Here is a 22,848-nt window from a genome sequence, read left to right on the forward strand (position 1 = left end):
GCTCAGGTTCAATCTCAAGGTCATACATTCACCATTTACTCAATTTCTCCACCACACCATGCACTTCACCTGCCTTCATGGTTAATCAGCAAAATTGTTTGAAAATTGGTTTGCCAACTTATCAAAAATATAACTGTCAAAAGGGTAGAATGCTCTGGAAGTCTCAACAAACACTTTCTTCAACTCTGAAAGAGCATTCTTATCTTTCTGTTCTTGAGAAAGCACCTTTCCATAGCTTCCATGAACTGACCAAAGAAGAAAGCAGGAAATCCTTGTTTTAACAAAGAGCTAGTAGGCTGAAAGACATGGTTTAAGATCAGATGCAGGGCCTTGGAACACAGCCAAGATAGTCTAATTCATTCCACTCTAAGGCCAACCCAAGTGGGTCTGGACCTGAAAGCAGACGCAATTACTAGGGAAAAGTGTGAGGAAACACTGATCCAACATTCCCAGTTCTAAACATGTATACTACCCAAGCACTATCACAAGGGCACAAAGTTCTATGCCCACGGGCATTTATTATTGCATTATTTATAATATATACTTTAAAAACCTAAGTCCCCTAAGTAGAGGTTGAGTTAAATAAATTAGAGTACATTCTTACAATGGAATAGTAATGCAATTGTTAAACACACACACACACAAGGCCTCACTATAAAGCTACAGTAGTCAAAGTAGTGTAGTACTCGTATAAGAACAGATATAAATAAGTAGAACATATCAGAGTCCACAAATAGGCCCACACATATATGGTAAATTGATTTTTAAAAGAGGTGCCAAGGTAATTCAACGGAGAAAGAATAGTCTTTTCAGCAAATGGTCATGGAACAATTGGACGTCCATATGCCAAAATTTTTTTTTAAATAAAAAGAATCTCAAGCCATACCTTATACTATGAAATCAAGATGGATCATATGTAAAACCTAAAACTACCCAATACTATGAAAAAACACCAGGAGAAGATCTTTGTGAACTTGGGTTAGGCAAAAATTCCTTAGATATGACATAAAGAGCACAACCTACAAAACAAAAAACTGGTAAATTGGACTTCATCAAAACTAAACATTCCTGTTCTCCAAAAGAAGTAATTAAAAAATAAATAAAAAGACCAGACACGAGCTTGAAGAAAATATATGCAAAACATATATGACAAATGACTTGTATTTAGAAGAAGTGAGTAATTAAAAAAATAAATTTCCCATTTTTTAAAATGGGCAAAAGAATCAGACAGTTCACCAAAGAATAATTAAGTATGACAAATAAACACACGAAAAGATGCTCAACACCATTAGTCATCAGGGAGATGCACATTAAAACCACAATGACATAGCACCACATATCTACTAGAGTGGCTAAAATGAAAAGCAAATAAATAAAAAATGATAATATCAAGTGCTAATAAATGCTTGTACGTTGCTGGTGGAATTGAAAAATGGTATAGCCATTTTGGAAAACAATCTGGCTGCTTCTTATAAAGTTACACATATACCTACCGTGCAACCCCAGCAATCTGACTCTTGAGTATTGTATGCTAATGTGCATAGCAGGCTATTCCTGCTCTCCGAACTGAAACAACGCAAACAGAACAGCACGACTGGAGAATAGGTAAATACATTTTGCTATATGCACATAATGGGATACTATTAAGTAATAAGTAGCAATAAGCTACTGACACATGACACAACCTGGATAAATCTCCAAAGGGTTATGCTAAGTGAAAGAAGCTGGATGCAAAAGTCTATATATTGTATGATTTTCTTTGTATGGCATTCTGGGAAAGGCAAAATTATGTGGCCAGAAATCAAAAGGGCATGAAGGAATTTTAGGGGGTGGTGGAGGTATTCTATATTTTAACGGTGGTGGTGGTTACTGTATATATATTTTTTTCAAAACTCATTGATTTCTACACCTACAAAAAGGTGAATTTTATTAAATGCCAATCATACTTGAATAAACGTGTTTAAAAATAAAAAGAAGGAAGGTCAGAAGACAATGGAGCAGTATCTTCAAAATTCTCAAGGAAACTCTCAAAGTTAAAACCCTATATCCAATCAAACTACCAAGTGTGAAGGTAGAATAAAGGCATTTTCAAATACATAAGCTCTCAGAAAAATTTACTTCCCTGTGCCTTTTTCTTAAAGATACTGGTGGAATAGATTTCACACAAACCAGGGAAAACAGAAACAAAAACAGGCGAAAAAAAAAAAAAAAAGGAAACCATTGTTTTGTATACATGAAACAATTTAAGTCCAACACAGGACAAAGGTAAAGGGACTCTCTAGGAAGATGGTGAAGGGGGATTCTTGGGTGATAATTCTGACACATGTGTAGAAGGCAAATAAGGTAAGAAAGCTCTGTCTAGGAGAGTTGTGTTCAAGAAGATCAAACTAATAATATATATCACACATGTTTTAATGTCTTAAGAGATTTTAGGCAATTGGAATGGGGTTGAATTGATAAGTACATAGAAAACTAAGCAAGTAAAAAACATGACAAAGCATTAATTAATACTTTCTGCATGTCATACACTTCATGCATATTATTTAAAAAAATTTTTTTAATATTTATTTTTGAGAGACAGAGAGACAAAGGGTGAGTGGGAGAGGGGCAGAGAGAGAGACACACACTCACAGAATCTGAAGCAGGCTTCAGGCTCTGAGCTGTCAGCACAGAGCCCGATGCGGGGCTCGAACCCACGAGCCGTTAGATCAGGACCTGAGCCGAAGTCGGGCGCTTAACCAACTGAGCCACACAGTGCCCCCACTTCATGCATTTTAATGTCCTGAGAAAATATTTTAGACAATTGGTAGAGAGTTTGGGTTGAATTTATGATAATATATAGAAATCTAACCAAGAAAAAAACATGACAAAATATTAGTTCCAGACAAAACAGTCTTCTACTAAAGGTCTGTAATCAAATAAGACACCTAGAAGATTCTCCAAGGAAGAATTTCATAAAGTCAAGTAATCTAGAACCATTTCAGTAAAAATAAAACATGCTAGATTTAGACCAAATGCCTAACACAAACAGAACAAAATTCCCACATAAAACCATCTTAATTTCTGAAATTAAAAGTTCTACACATTTTTCCTTTTTGAGAGAGAGAGAAAGCATGAGCGCGTGCAGGGGCAGAGCGAGAGGGAGAATCTTTTTTTTTTTTTTTTTTTTTTTTTTAATGTTTATTTATTTTTGAGAGAGACAGAGTGTAAGCAGGAGGAGGGGCAGAGAGAGGGAGACATAGAACTCAAAGCAGGTTTTGGGTTGTCAGCACAAAGCCCAGTGTGGGGGCTCAAACTCACAAACCATGAGATCATGACCTGAGCCGATGTAGGATGCCCAACCGACTAAGCCCCCCAGGTGTCCCAAGGGAGAGAGAATCTTAAGCAGGCTCCACACCCAGCACAGAGCCCAATGTTGGGCTTGATCTCAGGACTGTGAGATCATGACTTGAGCCGAAATCAAGAGTTGGATGCTAAGTCTACTAAGCCACCCAGGTGCCCCTCCACACATTTTGTAATGTACTTGAATCTGTGCTTTACTTTATATAAGAAAAATAATATATATAAAGAATATGAGAATTAAATTAGTAATACCATGTACTGATTACATATATAAGGAATAATATTCCTTACTAAAACAGGAAAAAAATCAGGTCTTGAACTCTTTTCTTTCCTCCATAGTTACTGAGGAAACCACCAAAGCTAAATAACAGCGTGCATCTATCTACCTATCTAATCTCCTCTTGATACATTCACCATAACTTTTAGCAAAGCTGTACCATTGTAAGATTCTTTTAAAAAGTATAAGATATTTTAAATATCTGAAGAAAATATTTTAGAATGGAGACCTATCTTAGATTTTTAACCATTTTATATTTTCCTTACTTCAAAAGCATTTAAGGGTGACAGAAAAGATAGAAATAAAACTCATATGGTTATTGCTAAGTGAAAGAAGCCAAGTCTGGAAAGACCCCATGCTATATGATTGCAATTAGACGACATTCTGAAAAGGGCGAAATGATAGAAACAGGAAAAAGTGGGGGCGCCTGGGTGGCGCAGTCGGTTAAGCGTCCGACTTCAGCCAGGTCACGATCTCGCGGTCCGTGAGTTCGAGCCCCGCGTCAGGCTCTGGGCTGATGGCTCGGAGCCTGGAGCCTGTTTCCGATTCTGTGTCTCCCTCTCTCTCTGCCCCTCCCCCGTTCATGCTCTGTCTCTCTCTGTCCCAAAAATAAATAAAAAACGTTGAAAAAAAAAATTTTTTAAAAAAAAGAAACAGGAAAAAGTGGACAGAGTTGAATACAGGAAGCACGAGGGATTTTTAGGGTGGTGAAAATATCCTTTTTCTTGTTTTGTTTTGTTTATTTTTGATAGAGAGAGAGACAGAGCATGAGTAGGGGAGGGGCAGAGAAAGAGGGAGACACAGAATCTGAAGCAGGCTTCCGGCTCTGAACTGTCAGCACAGAGCCCGACACACGGTTCAACTCCATGAACTGCAGGATCATGACCTGAGCCAAAGTCAGACACTTAACAGATTGAGCCAACCACGCACCTCAAGTATGGTGAAAATATTCTGATACCTTAATATTGGGATACATGGCATTGAACCCAAACCCACAGAACTCTATAGCTGGAAGTGAACCTTAATGTATGCAAATTTTAAAAAGTCACTTGCAAGGTTGTGGTGTAAGGCCAAATATTAAGTCTCAATATTATATGTTGCTTTGACATCCGGTAATATTGAGAGGGCCTCAAATGGCCCAGCTCTAAGTTCCCCTCTCCATTCTCCCACAGAGAAGTTTCTGTAGCCAAACAACCCTCGTTACCAAGAGGCCAGGCACAGTTAGTGCTAATCCCTGACTAGTGGGTTCAGTTCCCTGTCAGCTTGTAGAATTATTCAAACAACTAATCACATTCTTCATAGGAACCAGGAGGCACCCCACCCTCGTGATACTATAAGGACTGCCTTCTGAAGCCACTGGTTGTTCATTCTGTTCCTGAGTGCAACCTCTGTGTGGCCCAAATGGTATGTGGTGCCCCCCTCCGCTAGGCTGTGCATACAAGTGACCAATAGACTGCTGTTGACACATCTGTCTTGTGTTGGGTGTTGTGTGTTTGGCCATCTCCATAACCCAAAGGAGGGAATTTCTCCAACCCCAACATGGTGCATAGGAGATTAAAACAAAGGCCAGAGCGTCCCAGGAAGGAATGCAAATTGTGACAACATAATCTCCTGATATTATGCATGTATGAAATGACCTCACTGAAGGGGGTGGAGGGAAAAGGTGCTTACCTAAGGAAATGGTGGAGTCCAGACTAGGACTTGGAAATGAAGGGAGTCTATACGACTAAAGACAAAAGGAACTGCACACAAGCACTGGACTCAAGTTGATACAGTTGTTATCCACAGGGGTAAGGTTAACAATTCTGATACTTCCATAAATATATATGCTACTCCAGCTGAGCAATTAAGTAAATGGATGTTAAGTAATGGAAGCTAGGTTCTCACTGTTAGAGCAGGAATTTATAGGTAAGCAAAGGGAAGAAGATAGGATAACCTATGCAGTAACGAATTAGAGTTGGTTGTATGAAATCATGGTTAGCTTATTACGGAGAGGGGCAGTTCTACATATAGAATTATTTAGAGATATGGGTATATTTATTGGTTAGTATATACACATATATTTCCTTGCTCTGTCAGCTGAGAGGTTCTAGAAGCAATGACACACCACACACCAAATCTTGTGTTCTAATACCACTTTCCAAAAAAGGTAATCAGGACACCTTGGAGAAATGGCTGATCCTAGCACTGGGGCGGGAAATATACAAGATGAGCCTGCAGCATCTTGTAGTGCCAGAAAGTAAGAAAGTAGTAAACAAAAAAAGCAATAAAGGCTACATTGATGGAGGTATGTCAAAAGGACACAGGAGCCAACTGAAAAAGCACCCACTGACCAAAGCTGGAACAATTTGAGCAATAAAATGAAGGAGTATTGGATTATAACCCAGTTATTAAATAAATATTCACGAGTCTACACTGCTATAAATAAATTATTGAATAAATGAGTGAATGAATGAATGAATGAATGGGAGACAAGAGGGAAATCTCCTGCGGAGAATTCCAAATAATTTATGTAGATAGCATACCGTGAAGGAGTGGAAGCATAACTCTCCAACCCTTAAATGTGGGATGTGGTTAGTGATTTCCTTCCAAAGAATACAGAAAGGAGTACAGTATGGAAAGGAGGGAAAAGAGAGTAACTCTAGAGAAACCTGACAAATACAACCTTTGGCAGGTAATTAAAGTCAACATCAACAATGATGAACAAATCATGTGGATAGTATGAACACTTGATATACTGTGATTAAAATGGACCATTGTCTTTGTTCTTCCTCCCAAACCCATAACACCAGTCTAGCCATAAGGAAAACACCAAATTCCACAAATTCTACAAAATGTCTGACTAATACACCTCAATAATGTCAAGGTCATCAAAACCCGGAATACCTGAGAAAACCAGAAATACTTGTCACGGCCAAGAGAAGCCGAAGCGGACATGATAATTAAATGTAATGTGGTATTCTGGATTTTGGAACAGAAAAAGAGCATTAGGTAAAAATTAAGGAAATTGTGGACTTAAGTTAACGATAACATATCAGCATTGGTTCATTAATTGTTACAAATGTAAGGTGTTGGTAATAGTAGAAACTCACTGTGGAGTTTATGAAAACTCTGTACTATCTTTACATATTTTCTGTAAATGTTAAAGCTGTTCTAAAAAATAAAGTCTACTAGGGCACCTGGCTGGCTCAGTCAGTTCAGCATCTGACTCTTGATTTGGGCTCAGGTCATGATCCCAGAGCCATAGGATCAAACCCCACAGCTCCACGCTGGCCATGGGCCTACTTAACATTTCTCTCCCTCTGCCCCTCTCCCTGTCTCACATGCATGTGCACTCTCTCTCGCAAATAAATATATAAGTAAATAAATAAATAAAATCTACTAGAGGCACGTGACTGGCTCAGTCAGAGGAGTGTAGAGCTCTTCATTTCAGGGTACTGAGTTTGAGCCCCACATTGGGTGTAGAGATTACTTAAATAAACTTAAAAAATTTTTTGTTTAAAAACTACTCATGTCTCTGGAGGCAAGGAAAATAAAAGCAAAAATGAACTACTGGGACCTCATCAAGGTAAAAACTTCTGCACACCAAAGGAAACAATCAACAAAACTAAAAGGCAACCAACAGAATGGGAGAAGATATTTGCAAATGACATATTGGATAAAGGGTTAGTATCCAAAATCTATAAAGAACTTGTCAAAGTCAACGCCCAAAAAAAAATTATTTAGTGAAGAAATGGGCAGAAGACATGAATACTTTTCCAAAGAAGACATCCAGATGGCTAACAGACACATGAAAAGATGCTCCACATCACTCATCATCAGGGAAATACAAATCAAAAACGACAATGAGATACCATCTCACACCTGTCAGAATGGTTAAAATTAACAACTCAGGAAACAACAGATGTTGGTAACGATGCAGAGAAAAGGGAACACTCTTGCACTGTTTGTGGGAATGCAAACTGATGCAGCCACTCTGGAAGATAGTATGGAGGTTCTTCAAAAAATTAAAAATAGAACTACCCTATGACCCAGCAATTGTACTATTTGGAATTTATCCAAAGGATACAGGAGTGCTGATTCAAAGGGGCACATGTACCCCAATGTTTATAGCAGTGCTATCAACAATAGCCAAACTATGGAAAGAACTCAAATGTCCATCGATGGATGAATGGATAAAGAAGATGTGGTATATATATATATATATATATATATATATATATATATATATATGCAATGGAATATTACTTGGCAATCAAAAAGAAAGAAATCTTGCTATTTGCAACAATGTGGATGGAACTAGAGTGTATTATGCTATGCAAAATAAATCAGAGAAAGACAAGTATCACATGATTTCACTCATGTGGAATTTAAGAAACATACCAGATGAACATAGGGGCAGGGAAGGAAAAATAAGATAAAAGCAGAGGGAAGCAAACCATAAGAGACTCTTAAATACAGAGAACAAACTGAGGGCTCCTGGAGGGGAGATGGGTGGGGGGGAGGGGCTAAATGGATGATGGGCATTAAGGAGGGCACTTGTTGGGATGAGCCCTGGGTCTTATATGTAAGTGGTGAATCACTGGATTCTACTTCTGAAGCCAAGACTACACTGTATGTCAACTAACCTGAATTTAAATAAATAAATTTAAAAAAAAATAAGATTCTATCAACCACATTTTATAGCTTAAAAAAAAATCTAAAAAAAGCATCTGGGGAGCCTAAAGAGTAATATTTCCCTGAAAGTAAAGAATAAATAACCGAAGAATAAGGCACACAGGGGAAATATGTGTTATGACATATGACAAATATGACAAGCCCAGGTATGAGGTTAGAACGCTAAAGTGCACACTTTTAGTAACTATCTTTGTTAGAGGCAGGCTGTAAATCTGGACAAGCAGAAGTGAAGAGGCTTTGTATGTCTGCTTCTTATCGCATCCCTTATGTTCTTACACTACATCTGCACTGAGGACAGGTTGGTAGCACAAGATTAGAGGGATCTAAGCTGGGCAGCTGCACAGGACTCAGTCTGTAAGGGATACTGCACATCTCTGGGGTGCCAAGACATCACTCAAACTTTTGTCTATCTGAGCGCTTCTTGGAAAGGGATGGTGAAAAAGAACTACTTTGATAAATTACTTGGGGTGGGAGAAGACCCCCACCCTACAGAATGTGTGCTTGGTCGGTCTGTTGACTGCTAAGAAGTGAGGGTCTGGGAACGGCAGTGTCTTTGCTCCCTGGAACATTGTTCCAGCAATCTTCTATTTTGTACCCTTCCACTTAGGTGAATGTTCAACAAAAAAAAATTTTTTTAAGATTTTATTATTTTTTTAAGTAATCTCTACATCCATCATGGGGCTGGAGCTCACAATTCCAAGATCAAGAGTGGCACGCTTTTCTGACTGAGCCAGCTAGGTGCCCCAATGTCAAATATATTTTTAAAGAATATCGTTTTGAGGGGAACCAAATGAGTAGTCTGAATGGAGAGCCAAATTATTAGCCCATTCAAGATATCCAAGTGTTTATCAGCTCCTTGTATTAGCAAATTGAGTAAAAACAAGTCTAATAGTGACCAAAAACAGGACAGTCCAATTATCTCTTTCTCTCTCCCTAATATTCCCAAGGATATTATTTCCCTTAACTGATAAGAATAGGGCAACAAAGTTTGGAGTTACATTTTTTGGTGAATGAATGCACTTTATGCTGCTGATCATGAATAGATCCACACGCCTGGTACTCAAGAGAATCAACTTGGAGGTGGGCAGGGCTGATGTTTTCTCATTAATAGTAAGTAATCCAACAAGGATCAACCAACCACCTGTACATAGAGATGGGCCAAGTGAGTCCTTGCAAAGAGTACCAAGATTTTCCCTAGAAAACTGTTCTGGGCCTTTATCTACAAGGGTAACTGAAGCTTAAAATTTCTCATGAGAGAGACATTTTTGCCTAAAAAGTTTCTAACTAGGAGTTAGGAATCATCTACCCTACATAAATGGGATAATTATCCACAAACTAATTTTAATCACTGTAACTTCTTGGGAGCTTCTAATATAAATTGACTGCTCTTCTTTCTGTCTCTCCCATAGGCTTATATTGCTTCTGGAGCCTTGTAATTATCTATATTCTATCTTAGTAAGTCTTCTGTCCTTAGATCTCTTAATTCTACAAACTGGGGAGATCTCTGTCATACTCATTGCCCTACTTCATCTGCCATTTGTTTAGTGATGACACCCCATCTATATCTCTAGACTGACCTTTCTTTGCAGTAATAGGCATACATTACCAGTATCACCCTGGATATCTTTACCTGAATGTCTTTGGATGCCCTAATGTTACAAATAGAATTGTAACATCCCAGTCCCCTAATAATCCCTCCAGAAGCCTAGGAGGTAACTAAGATTCCTTCCTTATCCTCTCTGTCCACACCAATCTCTCTGTACATTGCTCATTTCATGTCTACATGTGTCTGGAGTTTTCCCCTTTTCATAATAGTGCCTATCTCATCACTTCTTCACCAGATAATCACCAATTCTACTGTTTTATCACCACTTTGGTCTTGCTCTTTTCCAATCCATCCTCCACACTGAATTCAGACTTTACAATTTTTTTCTAACAGTTAAAGTTTTCGACTCTGTAATGTATGCATAAGGTTCAAAAACAAAAAGTTGAGAAGGGTACAGAGGGAAAAGGGTGCCCCTTACACCTGACTTCTTGGTCACCCTCCTACCAAAGGTACAGATAGCCATCAATTTCTTTGGTAAAGAAAGTAATTCTAAAATGCGTCTACTTCACATCTTCTGTGCCTCATCATAATGTCCAAATTGAGAAGTGCAAATGAGGTCTTTCAGGATTTACTCCTGTTTCTCTTTTGTTTCTTCTAGTAAGTCCCTCTGTACATGTCGATTTCATCCCCTGTAACTACTTTGTTCTTCTCCAAAAGCCTAAGGCTTCTTTCCGTCTGTGATTTTACTTATGCTCTTCCCCCTACCTGGGATCCCCATGCTCCCCCACACAACGCCACCCTTCTTTGAGTGTAGTGCAATATCCCTTACTATTCCCCTAGCTATATTCAGGCTGAAGCCTTTGTGAACCTGCAAAGATAAAGGTTATGTATGCCTTCCCTTGATGAAACTCTTTTGAAAGGACCATATACAGGGGCACCTGGCTGGCTCAGTTGGTGGAGCGACTCTTGATCTTGGGGTTGTGAGTTTAAGCTCTATGTTGGGTGTAGAGATTACTTAAAAATAAAATCTTTGGGGTGCCTGGGTGGCTCAGTTGGTTAAATGACTGACTCTTGATTTCAGCTCAGGTCACAATCTCACAGCCAAGAGACAGAGCCCCGCATCAGGCTCTGTGTTGAGGGTGGGGCCTGCTTAAGATTCTCTTTCTCCCTCTCTCCCTCTGCTCCTTCCCCGTTTGCGTGTGCACATACACGCTCTCTCTCAAAATAACCCCAAAAAAACCTTTTTAAAAAAGAAATATATGTATGTGTTTTTATTATAGCACCTATCACATTGCCTTGTTGAAGGCAGTACAGTGTTCCTTTGTTTTTTGAGTCCTCAGAGTTTAGCAAACTAATACCTAGTTGTTATTGAATATTAGTTACAGTATAACTACAAGTAAACTAAGGACATATTAGGCTGCATTAATAGAAGTGCGGTCTTAGAATTTTTATTTCTGGCTATCATATTCACTTTTTAATTTTTAATTTTAATTAATTTTAATGTTTGTTTGTTTGCTTATTTGTTTATTTTGAGAGAAAGAGAGAGCGTGCGCAGGGGAGGGGCAAGAGAGAGGGAGACATAGACTCTGAAGCAGGATCCAGGTTCTGGGCCGGCAGCACAGAGCCCGATGTGGGGCTTGAACCCACGAACCGTGAGATCATGACCTAAGCCGAAGTCAGATGCTTAACTGACTGAGCCACCCAGGCCCCCCCTGGCCACCATATTTAGAGAAAGAGATTGAAGAAGTGTAATATCCACCTGACAGTGTATGGTTTACTAACACTGTGATGGCCTTAAGAAAAGACCAAGAGAATGCACAGCTCCCTTAGACTCTCCAAAGTGCCAAAAAGGAAACAGTCGACAATTACTTAGCTTCCTTATACCAGCGGTTCTCCACCGTGGTGTTGGGTCATTGTGGTGTGTCTTCATCAGTGCCGAGATGTATGCAACTTGTTTGTACTAATAAAAGCTGAAGTACTGAAATCGGAAAACAATTTACTTTTCCCTCCCTCTTAAACTAGTGCGGAATCAAGGTTGCTCCTGTAAAGTCACTCCTGTCCACTTATATTCCGATATACTCTGCTGACAATTGGGGCAGAGTTACAACTGATGGGTTTGGAAACTGGGGGTGAGCCACAGTTTGCCTTATCTTCACTTCTACCCTGTGACAATGTTGATTGAGCATGTGAATATTATCTGTCTTGGGTGGGAGAAATATAGAGAACTGTCACCCTAGACTATGAGCTCAAGGGTAGGGGCCACGGATTTTCATTTTGTATTTATCCACCGTGTGGCAGTGCTTGAAGAAAGAAAGGAGGAGGGTTTGTGGATGGATCAATGGGAGAATCAAAGGAAGAGAGGGTGGAAGAAAAGGTGACAAAAAACTTTTTAAAAGGAATGAAGGAAAGAGAAAAGCCAAAGGATTAAAGGAGACTTATTATTTACTTTCTTAGAAACTTAACTGAATTCAGTGTTTAACTCAACATAAGGAAAGAAAAAAAAAAACAAAAAACCAACAACCCAGCAATAAAAGCTGCTTAAACAGAGACTATGGGAGACCAAATAAGGCGACCTCTAAGTTCCTATTCGATTCTTTGATCTAAGATGTTAGGTTTTTTTTTCCCCAACAATGCTTTTGAGTAAACAGTGGCATTTAATGAATATTTATTAAATAAAATTATAATCTAAAACATTATAGCAGAAACAAACTGATTTTTCTGTTAAAAAAAAGTTTGTATTACTTTTTTAATTGGGTTTTCATAGTTTTGTGGAGATTGACAATTGGTTTGCAAAATTCAGCTTCAGTTTGCTCCCTTGTAAGATCCTCTGTGGCTTAACCACAAAGGGCTGAAGTACTTTGTGATTTTTTTCTTTTAGGTTAAAAGAAATAACAGAATTTTGCTAGGCTGAATTCTAGACATGATGCAAATTTAAAGTAATTTAAGATGATATTTCAGGGTAGGGGATTAAAGTTTTTTGGTGTGTGTGTGTGTGTGTGTGTGTGTGTGTGTGTTTTCCCTGAGAGAATCCAGCAAACTATTTCTGCTTTGTAAAGATCCAAAATGTCTGAGCTGCAGAAACTCACAAGGCAAACAAGTAAAGGTGAAGAAACCAGACAGCAAAAATTACAACTGTGACCACTGCCCACCCCACAAATATGTCATAGTCAAAGACTTCTTCTTAAGTTTCTGGTCCTTCAGAATATGTACTGTCCATAAAAATTTATCCAAGGCTAGTTGTTAACTATTCTGTTTATCTGATCTAAGCTTAAGCTTTTGCTTCTTATGCGGTGCCTCGGTTGGAACAAAGCCGTGCTTAATGCATGTTACTTTGATTTCATAAATAGCATATAAAAATCTGAGGAACCGGGTAGCTTTGGTTAGGAAGAAAAAGGATAACATTTTTAGTCTTACTTTTTTATATTATTTTCTTGAAGAGCTCAACTCTTTGCCCACTGACACTGGCCCAAATGCTATGACTCTGCAAAATTGAGATATCTTGTTTTTTTAGACATTTGATTTTGCCCGTGTCAGCAGAATACAACTGAGTAGTGAACTGGCTTAACAATTTTAATATGAATAAGCATACTTTCTCTACTTCCTCTGTGATATGGCACGATCACGTCTGTATAGATAATAGAGTAAATTTTACTCATTGCAGGTACAATACATATTTGTCGACTGATCTGGTTGATGCAACTGTAAGCCTTTTTTCAGTTCAGAGTCTACATTTTACCGACACCCGAAAAATATTAATTCCTATGTCTGTAACATCCCATTGCTGAGCAAACACACATTCACAATATTCGCAACCTAATCCCTTCCAACAGAGCTTGCTTTGGGGAAGGAAATTTCAGAAAAAGCATCCAGAAGGAGGAAAGACCAACAACGCTACTTGAGCTGTCGAGGTGCCCAGTAACAACTTACTGGTTTAAAGTAACAACAACAACAACAACAAAGAGCAAGGGGAGGTGGGTGGAGAAACGGGAAACTCCATCAAAGATGCAACTGACAACTCCCAGCGGCTTTTAGATTCCATCCGAACAGGAAAAATGAAAAGGTTAGAAAGCAGTGGCAGGGCGGTGTCCCCTGCCATGTTTCAATTCACGCTGCGCTAGTAACGAGCCACGCAACTGCTTCACCAGGGCGGGCTTCCTCAGCGCCCAACTCTCCCCTCGGAATCACGAGGAGATCGGTCCCCCTGCCCAGGAGGAACGACCGGGGGAGACCGCTGCCGGCACAAACTCCGCCGCGGAGCCGAGGGGCTGCCGCCCGCCCCTGCAGCTCAGGAGGCCCTCGCCCGCGCGCAGGTGGGCGGGCGCCCCAGGCCCAAACGAAGCCGCGCGAGGCAGGGGGTCCCGGCGGCCCTCGCAGCGACCCCCGCCCGCCCCGCCAGGGGGAGCGTCTGTGCCCGACGGCCGGCGGCGGGGACCCGGCGGGCGGCGCTGGGCGGCGGCCCCACGGCGCGGCTGCCCTCCCGCGTCCCCACCCCCCGCCCCGCCCGCCCCCGGCGCGGCCCTGCCCGCCCCCTCCGCCCCCTCCCGCGGCGCCATGCGCAGACTCAGTTCCTGGAGAAAGATGGCGACAGCCGAGAAGCAGAAACACGACGGGCGGGTGAAGATCGGCCACTACATCCTGGGGGACACGCTGGGGGTCGGCACCTTCGGCAAAGTGAAGGGTGAGGACCCCCGCGGCAAGGGCGGGCCCCGGCCCGCGATCCGGGCCACTTCCGCCTTCCTCGCCTCTTCATCCTCCCCCCGCCCCGGCGTTCCTCCTCTGCCGGGCTCGGCAGCCCCCGTCCGGGCTCCAGCGGGAGCGGAGCCCGCGGCCCCGCCGCGGGACTGCGGCGCGACCCTCCCCGGCGGGGTGGGGGTGGGGAGGGGACCGGTCGCCATGGCGACGGCGCCGCGGCCGGAGGGGCTCGCCCGTGCGAGGGGCGGGGATGCGGAGGTGCGAACTTTCCCAGGTGGGGCAGTCTGGCGCTGGGTGCAGGCGCCGGGGTCTCGGCGCCGAGCCCGGGCGAGAGGGCCTCCTGTTCGCTGGGGCTGTGCTCCCCGGGCTCAGGGCCGGCCCATCGTTTCCCCGGGAGTCCTCAGTATTGTCCGTATTTCCGTCCTCTTTAGGAGGTTCTCGACTTACCTGCCCCGGCTGATTCTCAAGTGTGAAATGTGTCGTTCCCCGCCTTCCTCCGCCCCCGCCCCCTCCCAGCTAAGCTTGCTTTGGGCTTAGCTTAAGGAATTCAAAAAAGAGGGCCATCTCGTCCGGAAGGATGACTAATTTTTTTCGAAGCAGTTAATGAATATAAACTGGTCCTGTATTTGCGATGCATGGTTTATGTTTTGAATGCAGACTCCGTGCCTTTAGTGTTTCTGATTTATCAGTTTTGCAGTCTCTGTGTGCCAAACCTGGTAGGTAGTGCAGATGTTGCCTGCAGATAGTATTTATTAGCTCATTAATGTAGTTCGTTTCCATTTATTTGCACAGGATATTTTTAACAACTTAGTGCACATCATTTGAACTTTTTTAAGGAAAGTGGAATCTCTTATCCTTGTGTTTCACCACAATATTCTGGAAATAACAAACTTGATCTCCAACCCACCAATTCTGGCACAAAAAGTGTTTTGTTTTGTTTTTTCTTTTTAAGTTTATTTATTTATTTTGAGGGGCAGAGAGAGAGAGAGAGAGAGAGAGAGATGGGGAGAGAAAGAATCCTAAGCCGGCTCCACGCTGTCAGTACAGAGCCACGTGCTCCATGCAAACCTGACATCATGACCTGAGGTGGAAATCAAGAGTGAGTCCCTTAACTGATGGAGCCACCCAGGTGCCCATGGCACAAAAAGTTTAATTGCAAACCTTGTGAGACATAAGTTTTTTTTTCTTTAAAATATTTGACTTTGTTATTAGGGAGGTAGAGGAAGAAAGCATGGAACTGATAAATATAATTCATGCATTGGCTTTGGATAGATAATAACCTGTGACTTGCATATACTGAGCTCTTGGTAAATATTTGAGTTGAAAGAAAAAAAAAGTTGTGAAAGTCTGTGCAGTGAATTAACTAACTGAGCCTTGCTTTACCGGAGCTAAAATAAACATTTTCTGATTTTATCTAGGGATGGAAGAGGAGAACCCTTCCTTCTCTTGCCCTTTCTGAGTCATAGAACTGGAAAATTGCTGTATAGCCCACAGGGAAGCAACTGCCTAAGTCTTCTTATGAAAATCAGCAAGGCCAACAATGTAAGAAAGTAAGAAGCAAATGCCAGAATAGGGTAACAACAGCCATCAGGGTGGGTCTGTATTAGGCCAGTAAGATGTCTCTGTGCCCTTGAAGTTACTTATTTTGGGCTATGCTGTTTCTTTACTTGTTAGCAATCGCAAACTGCTTTTCCTTTTCAAGTATTTGTAAGACATGGTCATTAATGCCCCAAAATAGTCTTGATACCCTCACTCCTCCCAGTACTCTGCTTGGATTAGGATGCTCATCATTCTAATGTAGAACTGTGCAACGTCAGTTCTCATTTTCTTATTTGCTAGATGGCTTTTGGCATGGCAGATAGGAAAGCAAGAGGAAAATGTTCATGTTCTGGATTTGATCTGTGATGTGGCTGTAACATGAATCCCTCCAGTGAGTGCTGTTCTTTATCCTTCACTCTCTCACATGTGCCTGTCTTGGAGTACAAAATACTGTCAAAGTCAGCCTCTCCAAATGGACTAATATTGGCCAAATGTAGAAAGGCCAGTATTAGTCAAACAATCACATGTCTCATAGATAGGGTTAAATTTGTTCATAAATATATAAGTTGATATTAGTCAAAATCTTCAACCAGTGCTTTTTTCTTTTTTTTTTTTTTTTTTTTTTTTAAGAGAGAGAGTGGGCATAAATGAGTGATGGGCAGAGAAAGGAGGGGAGAGAGAGAGAGAGAGAGAGAGAGAAGCAGGACTCATCCGAAGTGGGCCTGTGATTTTTTTTTTTACCCAAAGCGGGGCACCTGAAGCAGGGCTCAAGCTCACGCATTGCAGGACTCGAACTCGCGAACCATAAGATCATGATGATCTGAGCTGAAATCAGATGCTTAACTGACTGAGCCACTCTCTTTCTGTGTTCTCTCTCCAAAGCAAGGAAACCTCAGCCTACCTCTCATGAGTCTCATTGGCTCATACAGTCCCTGGGGTCGGGGATGCCAGGTGCTTGTGTTCCTAAGTAGGTACCAGCAAGGGAGATAGCATTACTCTTGGGAGGACCGTGGCCCACTGTTAGATATGTGTGTGTGTGTGTGTGTGTGTGTGTGTGTGTGTTTGGTGGGGGCATCTTCTTATCTTCTTCTGAAGTACTTATTGGGAGACAGAATAAATACTTTACACAGAAATGGGTATTAATTGTTAGGAGAAAGAAAAGGGGGCCTAGATGCTCAGGGAGCAGGCAGAAATAACCTATGACAGTGGCGATGTTGGCAACTTTCACTAGCCTTAATTTGACAAGAATTTTTATGACTGCTACAATTAGCCATATATTTCAATGGAGTTAATTCAGAGTATATGCAGCTTTTAAAATTAGTTATACACTTTGGTAAATTTAACATAGAAAAGGAATGTAATAGAAGATGTGATACTGATATGCAGAAAAATTCCTGATATGATATTTCATGCTTAGAGGGACTGTGAATTTGCAGTGATTATTTTGTTTCTTATTACAGTCTAAAAAAGTCCTTTGGTAACTTAATGCCAGTGTTTTGAGGGGAAGGTTTAAACAGACAACTCGGGTTGGTTTGGGATTACGCTTGAATTATCTTTTTTATTTCCAAGTTCTCTTTTTTTTCTTTCTTTTTCCTGGTTGTCAAGGTGTTAGTCTCCATTCCCGCACAGAGTCCACTCACTTTTCCCCAGGTACAACCATTATAAAAGCACAGATGAGCACAGTCATGTTATTGTTGCAGTAAATTAAAATGGCACTTTCTGTTAAGTTTTCCAAGAGAAGAGAAGATGGTCTTTTTAGTGGTGTAGGTGGTCTCTAGCAAATGAGTTGTTTATACATATAATCTATTAATTAAGTTGGTATTTTTCTACATAAAACTGCAGTTTCAGGTAAATAGGCCACTGTTCACTTTGTGAATGAATCACAGTAGAAGTTATTTAAAAATTTAAGGAGGGTGTGTCTGCTGTAACTCTTAATCTTGGGGTCATGAGTTTAAGGCCCTACATTGGTATGGAGCTTACTAAAAAAAAAATCTTTAAGGACAAAGAACATATACACACACACACACACACACACACACACACACCCCAGCATCGGTAGATCTCAAGTTTATAAGGGTAGGCCACAAAAAACAAAGAAGTAGAAGAACATGTACAGTCATGCTGTTTATATAATTTTTTTAAATTCTTTTTTGGGGGGTATTTGTTTATTTTTGAGAGAGAGAGAGCACGAGCAGAGGAGGGGCAGAGAGGGAGACACAGAATCCGAAGCAGGCTCCAGGCTCCTAGCTGTCAGCACAGAGCCTGACTTGGGGCTTGAACCCACGAACTGTGAGATCATGACCTGAGCCTAAGTTGGATGCTCTACCGACTGAGCCACTCAGGCTCCCCATATAAATTTTAAAGTCATGCAAAAACACTCAGACATTCCTAATGCGAGTAAATTGGTACAGTGTTTATTAAAGTTAACCCACCAATTCAACTTCTAGGAATTTATCTTATAGATACACTCCTGTGTGAAATAATGAGTTATTCATTGATATATTGTTTATAGATACAAGAGGTTGAAAGTAACTTTTCTAATAGGATAGTAGTTAAATTATGGTTAGCTGTGCAGTGATACATCCTGCAAACGTTAAAAACAAAAGCAGGAGACTTTATATAATTTCGGGAACAATTTCTAAGGTGTATTTTTAGGGGGAGAAATACGGCTAGTCAAACAAATGTGTATAGTATACCTACCATTTGTGTATAAAAAAACAGGAGCCAAAAGGTATTTAAGTGTAACTACTTGCATATGTGTGGGGTGTTCCTTTAAAGATACAGGTAAAACAGTTACATTAGTTGGTCAGTTACATTATATTAGATACACATAAAACAGCTACATTAGGTAGCAGGGGGACATTTCACTGTATATCCTTTTGTAGTGTTTAATGGTCTGGTGCAGGTATTACGTTTTGAAAAGAATGTATAAAATTTGTAGAAATAAACATAGGGAAAACATTGTTAAAATATTGTTTATGTGTTCCTGTATGTGGAGCAGACAAACATTCAAGGTAGTGGTTACCTCTGGGAAGGGGGAGAGGAGCAAGGGATCTAGGAGGAGGCGTTCAGAGCTTCTCCTGCATTTGCATTTTTGCAGTGTTGTGTTGGCCGACTGGTGGTGGGTGGCACATGGTGGACATCTGGTTTGCCGTTTGGGATGCTTGAAGTGTTTTGTTAAGAAAACCTACCTTTCTCACATTTCCACTTTTTAAAACTCACTCCTCTCTAGGATTATTTCCCTTCTGCTTTAAGATACGAGATTTTCTGACTCTTAGAATTTTAGAGTTGGTAGCTAATCGTTGACGAATCTGCTGTTCGTGTGAGGGAGATGTGAATTCTGGGAGCCTACAAGCCTTCCATGGCAGAAATACCCGTTTCCATTTTGTTCAAAAACGGTATCTTAGCACTACTGGAAAGCAGTGACAGTCTCAAGAGCAAATTTTGAGCTTTGGGAGGGGGGTGTGGTTGACTTGATGCCTATTTTGCCGACAATAGGGTCCGCTTGTTACTGTTGACTGACTGTGTAGCAGCAGTTAATTTGGCTGCAACTGAGTTTAGTCAATGCAGAATCTTTTGCTTAGTTTTGAGAAAGCAGTTCAGAGTTTGATACCGTGCCAAACCTTTTTCCCAGTTCTGCAGAGATAGATGGTAGAATACATAGGTCTTAAGACTCGGAGTCAGAAGACCTATCCCAACTTGATCATATAATAGCTTTACTTCATCGAATTACATAATCGCTCAGAGCCTCCTAATTACCTGTATCATAGGTTTGTTGTGAGGCTCAAATGTGATAATGTGTTTTTTTCCTAAGCTGTTATATACTATATTTTCAAAAGTTTTATGCTACTGAAGTTCTAATATTGAAGTTTGTTGGTAATTGGGTTCAAGGCAAGTATTTGTTCCCATAATTAAGGAAAAGAACAGATTACCGTATCATAGCTTTAAATTACCAAGCTTTTGCTGGGAAGAAAGAGGAAGAAAGACAATATTCAGAAGGGCTATTGCCTACTCTAAAAGAGAAAATATTTGAGTCATCAGTGTTGGGACATTATTTGAAAACCTCAGAGGGAAAAGCCTGTATCCAAAGAAGACAGATTAAAAATGTTTAACTGGTTTCTCTACCCGGTGCTTCAGAGCCATTATTGTGTTAATATTCATAGTGCTTTCCCAAAAGGGAGAACATACATCCTGTCCCAAATGTGTCTTCTGTCCTAGTATATTGTAGGGCATACTTCATAAAATTCATTGTGATAATTTTAGTTTTATGATTTTTCTAGCCTATAGAAAATTCAAATTCCCAAATTAGAACATTGGAGAGGGGGCTGTAAGAGTTGACTCCTGATAGGCTGTGAAGGGGAGGACACAACTTCAAAATGCAGAAAACCATGGAGCTGGAACAAATAGCCTAGGAGTAAGAAGTCCTATCCTGCTAACTCCCACAGATGTCACTGTGTGAAGGCACAGGGGAGTAAATGACGCTCATACAAGGTGAACGTTTGCTTGGTTCCCATTCATTTTGTACAGTGTATCCCATTTAAGAATTCTGGGCATGTGTAGTACAGATTAGAAAACCTGTTTTCAGAAAAGATTACTTTTGTTAACTTGTTAATTTTAATGGTGAATTTCAAATATGAGAAAAAACTATTCGTTTCCTAGGGCTGCAGTAACAAAGTACCACAAACTGAGTGGTTTAGAACAACAGAAATTTATTCTTTCATAGTTCTGGAGGCCTAAAGTCCGAAATTAAGGGGTTTGTAGGGTTATACTCCTTCTGAAGGCTCTTGGTGAGAACCTTTTCCTTGCCTTTTCCAGCTTTTGGTGGCTCCTGGTGTTTCTTAGCTTGTGGTAGCAAAACTGTAGTCTCTGCCTTTGTCTTCCAGTGGCCTCCTGTAGGTGTGTCTGTGTTCTCTCTTCTTATTTAGGACAACATTCATTAAATACAGAACCCACTCTAAAGCTAGGATGATTTCATTTTGAGATCCACACCTGATTACATTTGCAAATACCCTATTTCCACATAAGATCACATTCTGGGCTGTAGGGGCACTATTCAACCCACTACACTTGCCATTTTATATGCTTTTGGTTTTATGATCTTGGTTTCTCCCTTATAATACTTTAATGTTTGAGAGACTTTTTAAAACTTTTTGAAAACAATGTTTATTTATTTATTTTGAGAGAGAGAGAGAGAGTGCGCGTGTGAGCGAGCACACACGTGTTCGTGTGCTCTTGTGAGCAGGGGAGGGGCAGAAAGAATCCCAAGCAGGCTCCATGCTGTCAGCACAGAGCCCAACATGGGGCTTGATGTTACAAACTGAGATCATGACCTGAGCCAAAATCAAGAGTTGGACGCTTAACTGACTGAGCCACCCAGGTGCCTCAGTTTTTGAGAAACTTTCAATTGGTTTGCTAGAATGAATAAAGTGTGTTCTTGGTATCTTGTCTTAAAATGTTGAAATTGATGAGGCAGGTTTTTGGTAGACTGAATTAATTTTCTAGTACAGGAAAAAGATCACAGGAGCGGTGCCAGACACATAGTAGGTGCAGGTACTCAACTATTTCTTCTTTTTTTAATTTTTTATTTATTTTTTAAATTTACCTCCAAGTTAGTTATCATATAGTGCAACAATGATTTCAGGAGTAGATTCCTTAATGCCCCTTACCCATTTAGCCCATCCCCCCTCCCACAACCCTTAGTTTGTTCTCCGTATTTATGAGTCTCTTATGTTTTTGTCCCCTTCCCTGTTTTTATATTATTTTTGCTTCCCTTCCCTTACGTTCATCTGTTTTGTCTCTTAAAGTTCTCAGATGAGTGAGGTCATACGATTTTTGTCTTTCTCTGACTGACTAATTTCCCTTAGCATAATACCCTCCAGTTCCATCTACGTAGTTGCAAATGGCAAGATTTCATTCTTTCTGATTGCTGAGTAATACTCCATTGTACAAATATACCACATCTTCTTTATCCATTCATCCATCGATGGCCATTTGGGCTCTTTCCATACTTTGGCTCTTGTTGATAGTGCTGCTATAAACATGGGGGTGCACGTGTCCCTTCGAAACAGCATATCTGTATCCCTTGGATAAATACCTAGTAGTGCAATTGCTGGGTCGTAGGGTAGTTCTATTTTTAATTTTTTGAGGAACCTCCATACTGTTTTCCAGAGTAGTTGCACCAGTTTTCATTCCCACCAGCAGTGCAAAAGAGATCCTCTTTCTCTGCATCCTTGCCAACATCTGTTGTTGACTGAGTTGTTAATGTTAGCCATTCTGACTGGTGTGAGGTGGTATCTCATTGTGGTTTTGATTTGTGTTTCCCTGATGATGAGTGATGTTGAGCATTTTTTCTTGTGTTGGCTGGCCATCTGGATGTCTTCTGTATAGAAGTGTCTATTCATGTCTTCTGCCCATTTCTTCACTGGATTATTTGTTTTTTGGGTGTTGAGTTTGAGAAGTTCTTTACAGATTTTGGATACTAACCCTTCATCTGATATGTCGTTTGAAATGTCTTCTCCCATTCCGTTGGTTGCCTTTTAGTTTTGCTGATTGTTTCCTTCGCTGTGCAGAAGCTTTTTATTTTAATGAGGTCCCAATAGTTCATTTTTGCTTTTGTTTCCCTTGCCTCCAGAGACATGTTGAGTGGTACTCAACTATTTCTTAATGAACAAAGTTTTAGAATAACTCTTATTGGCATGTGAGAATTCAGTCTATTATTCTTTTCAAAACTGTGAGCCTATAAATTAAGGATTCCTCTGATATGTTCCACTTCTTA

General features: G+C 40.6%; 1 protein-coding gene across 10 annotated transcripts in view; it reads left to right on the plus strand.

Annotated features, from left to right (window-relative positions):
- The first annotated feature begins 5,264 nt into the window (after positions 1-5,264).
- Positions 5,265-22,848, plus strand: part of PRKAA1 (protein kinase AMP-activated catalytic subunit alpha 1) — a 45,866-nt gene continuing 28,282 nt past the window's right edge. For 3 of the 10 annotated variants that reach the window (XM_042951378.1, XM_042951309.1, XM_042951388.1), the window contains exon 1: positions 14,357-14,520. In XM_042951378.1, coding sequence (XP_042807312.1) covers positions 14,394-14,520 — 127 coding nt within the window. In that variant the 5' untranslated portion in view covers positions 14,357-14,393. Of the gene's footprint in view, positions 5,410-14,356; positions 14,521-15,952; positions 16,085-16,373; positions 16,465-20,353; positions 20,565-22,848 lie in introns of those variants that run through there. The other 7 variants (XM_042951345.1, XM_042951363.1, XM_042951336.1 and 4 more) reach the window with 6 other exon arrangements.

The sequence above is a fragment of the Panthera leo genome, chromosome A1 (assembly GCF_018350215.1).
Source record: "Panthera leo isolate Ple1 chromosome A1, P.leo_Ple1_pat1.1, whole genome shotgun sequence".
In the NCBI taxonomy this organism is placed as follows: Eukaryota; Metazoa; Chordata; class Mammalia; order Carnivora; family Felidae; genus Panthera; species Panthera leo.